Source organism: Chrysochloris asiatica, unplaced genomic scaffold (assembly GCF_000296735.1).
Source record: "Chrysochloris asiatica unplaced genomic scaffold, ChrAsi1.0 scaffold00042, whole genome shotgun sequence".
Lineage (NCBI taxonomy): Eukaryota > Metazoa > Chordata > Mammalia > Afrosoricida > Chrysochloridae > Chrysochloris > Chrysochloris asiatica.
The window spans coordinates 7,520,569-7,526,568 of NW_006408560.1; the positions used below are offsets into that span (position 1 = coordinate 7,520,569).

The 6,000-nt window shown below is 37.9% G+C and overlaps 1 protein-coding gene across 5 annotated transcripts in view; it reads right to left on the minus strand.

The window, feature by feature from the left end:
* The window catches only part of ARNT (aryl hydrocarbon receptor nuclear translocator), a 57,401-nt gene extending 53,155 nt beyond the window's left edge, over nt 1-4,246 (minus strand). For all 5 annotated transcript variants that reach the window (XM_006861385.1, XM_006861384.1, XM_006861383.1 and 2 more), the window contains exon 1: nt 4,140-4,246. In XM_006861385.1, the coding sequence (XP_006861447.1) occupies nt 4,140-4,246 (107 nt within the window). The remainder of the gene's footprint in view (nt 1-4,139) is intronic.
* Between the last annotated feature and the right edge of the window lie 1,754 nt (nt 4,247-6,000).

Below are 6,000 nucleotides of genomic sequence, written 5' to 3' on the forward strand. Positions count from 1 at the left end.
AGTCCCAAATTGGAACAAAAAAGTTGGACAACAGAAAAAGTGTGCCTACTGTCACCATATCACTTTCCTAAGGTAGTCATTCAATTTTGCCTAGGTTTTGAATCAGAAGAGTACAACCTCTTCAAAAGGAGCAGAAATCCACTCAAAAAGGATAAGAAAAAAAATAGCATGAATAATTCAGATGGCATCTTTTAATTTCTATAATCCACTCTAAGCCATGTTACCTGCTTTCTGAAATATCTTTCAAAATAGCAATATAATATGTAACAGTAGCTTAAGACCACTGACCTCAAAGCAGGTTTGAACAGCAAGGTAGCGATTCAAACTCACCAGTCACTCCTCGGAAACCCTATACAGGGTTGCTCGCTATGAGTCGGAATCGAGTTGGAATCAACTTGATGGCACGTAACAACAACAACAACAACAGGAAGGTTATTGAATAATGCTTCTTTCTTTCATTCATCTAACAAACATGTAACATAACTATATTCAAGACACTGTGCTAGATGAGGTGAACACAGGAAACCGTCCCTCAAGGGACTCTTTGCCTAGACAATTACAAATATAAAACACGTGAGAATAGAAAAGTACCATGAGGAGTACAATTAACATTTAGCAAAAGGAGCAGAGAATTTCATTTGGGGAAATCAAAGACAATTATAGGCAACCAGATTGGCAAACTACCTTATAATCGTTCTACTTTATTACACCAAAACATTAATCCATGTTACCACCTTACCCCAGGGATCACACTTGGCTTTCAACTAGTGGAACAATCTGATATTTTGGCTGGATGAGCTGCATATGAAATACAAAGCATTAACTCTTTATTTATCCATCTTTCTTCTTCCTGCAATCCATTAACACCTGTCAAAATCCTACCCATCTACTACCCAATAACTCCATTTCTAAGGATCTATCTTAAAAAAAATAACTCTAAATAGAGAAAGAAAATTATGTACAATGGTGTTCATTATAGAAATACATATAGAAGTATGTGCCTCACTTCCAAGTGAATTTACATCTATGGGGTGGGAAGGAGGACTTTGCTTGGAAGAGCACGATGAGGCAGGACAGTGATGAATTTGTGACATAGTCCTTATACCACGGTGCAGGCACACTGTTAGCCATGGAGTCACTTATAGCACCTAAGCTATTAATAGTGGTCAATGATGATATCATGGCTCTTTGCTTGCCACTAGTGCATATCTCAAACCATCCGCCCCTAAGTCAGTCCCCACAGGGAGAGAAACCTGGTCATCACCACTCCAATCCATCCTTTGAGCCTCTGATTCCCTAAGGGCTGCTCAAGGGGCACTATGTGCCCAGAGACAGTCAATTGCAGATGCAAGTTTGCACACCCTGAAGTTCAAGGTGCTAACAGACCACCAGGAAACATGGTGAATATATACAAACCTGGTGTGGCACTGCAGGATAATGTACTGGACCATAAGGTCAGTTTGAACTGCAAGGTTGGCAGTTCAAACCCACATCTGCTCCTCGGAAATCCTATAAAGGGTTGCTATGGGTCAGAGCCAGCTCAATGGCACTTAACAACAACGACAATGTACTATATATGAGGGAGCTTCACAAAGTTCATGGATTAAACGAAAAGATAATGGAATTTCCCAAACTTTTTGAAGCCCCTTCATATAATATGGTGCTCATACATCTAAATCACAAAAATATGTTCTATTTTACAGATAGTATCATGGACATTAAGCAATGTACACTTGTAAAAGCAAAATCTTCAAAATGTTCCAAAATAAAAATTACTCCATGGACTATAGTATGCAATCATTAAAAATTATGTTTATAAAATAATATGAAAAAATTTTACAATATTATATGTGATTAGGTGAAAAGACCAAGCTATACAAATTACATAATTATACAAGGGTAAGTCATAAAGTATTGCTACTAGGATTACAGTTCATACATGCTCTGGTTTATTCCAAACAAAACTTGTTTAAATCTATGATCAGTGAGTGGTTGTTGACAGGCTTTCTCAGTAATACACATGTTGGGGTACTTTCAAAAAGTAAGAACACTTTTTGTACCATAGTAAAAATTATTTTGAGAACAAAGGTAATTACAAATTTTAAACAAAAATCAAGTGGACATCTTCCCAAATCACTGAAGCTTTGCAACAGATTTACAGGAATGCTGTTTCATATGAAACAAAATTTCAGATGAATCAAGTGTTTTAAGGAAGATCAGGTAAGACCTCAAAGGTGAGTCAAGAGAGGGAAAACCATCAACTTCAGCAAATGAAGACTGTGGATTAAGTCCAAAAAATGGTGGAAGAAGGCCATAGAATTACCTCTGATGTGACAGCTACTGAAATTGGGATCTCACATGATTCTACATTTTTTCATTTTAAGCAAATATCTTGGCCTCATCAAGCTTCCGGCTCAATGAGTATTCGAAAGTATTTTGTGAAAATCAGCTAGATCAAAAGGCTGCCTAATCAGCCTTTTAAGCAAGACTGAAGCTAATGAAGAAGTTTATGGAGCAGATCATAACTGGAAATAAGTCATATAAATGTGATCCTAAAAGCAATGTGCAGTTGCTCTCAAGGGGATCCACTGGGTCAGTTTAATCCAAGGCAACCAGGTCAGCTCAGAAGGTTACAGTGACTATTTTCTGGGATTCGCTATAGATAAGCACTGACTGCTAACTACAAGGTTGATGGTTCAAATCCACCAACCACTCCTCGGAAACCCTAAATAGGACTGCTGAGTCAAAACTGACTAGATGGCACTTAACAATAGCAACAGCAAGGGGTAATCTTGATAAGATTTTTCTTAAAGGACATAGGATGAACACAGCAACTTACTATGAAGAAGTTTTAGAAAACTTAAAACTACCTTTGTGAGAATTTGTCTAAGAAAGTTGTACAATGAATTTTTTTCCATCCAACAACATACTTGCTCATTCTTTGATGACAGCAAGTATAGTTCTTTGAGAATTTCCTTGGGAAACCTTACCCCATCCAACCTATAACTCTGATCCTACCCCTTCTTCAGACTTATTTTTGTTTCCCAAACTCAAAGAACATTTAAAAGGAACATGATTTCAGTCCACTGACTCTCAGCTGTTGCATTCGCTACGTCTGATAAAATCCACTACAAACATACATACAGCTGGACTTTGCCCAATTGATACTATGTGGCATATGAGTATATTTATGTGTATAATAATGATCCCAGTCAGAACATAAGCAACTTAGACAGGCGTATCTTATTTATATCTTTTATGGGCTGATTTGTGTTCCCCTACAAAAAATGTGTTCAAATCTTAAGCCCCGGTACCTATGAATGGGACCTTATTTGGAAATATTGTCTCTGTAGATGTAATTAGTCAACATGAAGTCATACTGGAGTAGTGTGAGTTCCAATCCAATATGACTAACGTCCTTCTAAAAAGAGGAAAAGAAAAACAGAGACAAATAGGGAGACCACCACCTAAAGACCAAAGCAGAGATTAGACTGGAATGCCAAGGATTGCCATTCCAGAGAATGGCATGGAACAAATTCTCCCTCACAGCTCTCAACAGAAATGAACACTGCTGACACTTTGATTTTTGGACAGCTAGCTTCCAGAACTGTGAGAGAATAAATTTCTGCTGTTTTAAGCCTCCCAGCTTGTGTTAATTTGTTACAGCATCCTCCTAGCAAGCAGCACAATGTTTTAGGCTAAGGAGGTATTAAATACTTTTGGTACAATTCAAAACCAAGCAACACAGCAGTAACATGAAGGAGAAATACTCTAGCATTCAGTAGTCTATAAATTCAGAAAAGAAGCCTACCAAAATGGTTTTGAGAATGCAGACACAAAGCTTAATGAAGGCGGCAATCGTTTCCTTAGCAAAAGTAAAATCTCTGCGTTTGGTCAAAGTCCTTTACCTTGCAGAGTTCTTTGGTTTAAAAACAAAAAATCCTTATGAGAAACTTAGATTAAAAACATCAATTTTATAGAAGGTCACATCTAAGGACTAGACATAGTTACATGACGACAGTGTTGTTAAGTAACCAGTTGAAGTAAGAGAGTAAATAATAGCCAAGTGGGCACAGAAGTTAACTATATCAGGTTGGTTCATAGGAGAGACAATCTTCATACTCTACACACAAGCGCACCCTGGTCGCCGCTTAATAGCTCTCTGGACAATGGCTCCTCCTTGAATCCCAGGTCCAGAGTTTCCAGAGGCAATGGCTGGTCCCAATGGTGATACATCTGATGTCATTTCTGTCAGAGAAAACAGAAAATACACATTAAAAAAAAAAAAAAAAAGTACTTGCTTATTACTGCAACATCAGGCTGGCTAGAAGAAAGGTTCAAGCTACAGGTAAAATCTAAGTTGTTTGCTAAAAAACCCAAGTGCTCATATTCAGATTTCTTTTGGAATTCTTATATTAATAAAGATATTCCCCTACTTCAGTTTCTCCCACTACATAGAGTTTGGAAGAGGAAGTATTACATTTTGTAACTTTAACTATTAAAAGCTTTTACTGGCTGGCTGACTGGCTGTAAATCTTTATGGGAGCAGAAAGCCTCATCTTTCTCCCATGGAATGCCTGGTGGACTTGGAACTGCTGACCTTGCAGTTAACAGCCCAAAGAGTAACCCACCATACTACCAAAGCTCCTTAAGAGTTTTTATTTGTGATATATATTAATTTAAATCACATTTGTTGTTTTTTGTTAAGTGCCATCCAAACACTTACACACACACATATATATAAATGCTTTTTACATTTCATCCATACAAATATTTATATCAGCTTCTTTTATGTATTTGGAAAATAAAAATTCAAAAGTAAAAATCCCAATACTTACAAGAACTGTATAAAGTAAAGCAAACTCACTCCTCATGCCTCCCTATTCTATCTCCATATTCCTCCCCTTTTCCAATTCAGTCTCATTCCTGAGAGGTAACCATTATTAATAGGTGAGTACATCTTGTCTGGAGTCCTGGTGTGGTGCTGTGGGTTAATGCGCCAGACTTCAAAGCCATTTGAACTGCAAGGTCAGCAGTTCAAGTTCACCAGCTGCTCCTCGGAAACCCTATACAGGGTCACTATGGGTCGGAACCGACTTAATGGCACTAAAAACAACAAAAACATCTTGTCTTATAATTTTTTCTTTTACATTATATATATATAGTCATCTCTATAATGTAAAACCCTTTTCCACTGCTGGTAGGAATGCAAAATGGTATATACATTGTGGAAAACAGTGTGGTAGCTCCTCAAAAACCTAAAAATAGAATTACCAAATTCTTGCTGTTATGTGTCATTGAATCAATGCTAACTCAGTGTAAAGAATTTCATGAACCCATAAAGAGTAAAAGATGTATTTTTTACAGACATGGCTGCTTAGGCTCCCAAATAAAGAGCCTAAGGTATTGTTTTTATGTGTAAAATTCTGTTGCTGCTGTATGCCATCAAGTCAGTTCCAACTCATAGCAATGCAGTAGAGAGTTTCCAAGGCTGTAAATCTTGACAGAAGCAGAAAGTCTCATCTTTCTTCCATGGAGCAGCTGGTGGATTCAAATTGATGACCTGTGGTTATCAGCCCAATGTGAAACTCACTATACTACCAGGGCTCCTTTGATGTACATGATGGTGGTGGTGGTGGTTATATACCCTTGAGTCAGTTCCAACTCATAGCAACCCTGTATAAGATTTCCAGGCGCGGCCAGTGGGTTTGAACCACGAATCTTGTAGTTCAAACCAATCTTTCAGTCCAGTGCTTATTCTACATCAGGACTCCATGTGCATAATTGCTGTTGTTAAGTGTCATCGAGTTAGTTTCTACTCACAGCGACCCTGTATAGTATTTCTGAGGAGTGGCTGGTGAGTTTGAACCGCCAACCTTGTGGTTCAAACTGACTTTGTGGTCGAGTGCTTATCCTATGGTGCCACACCAAGACTCCTAATGACCCAGCGCATTAACCCACAGCACCACAACAGGATTAGGCATAATATATTATTTGTCA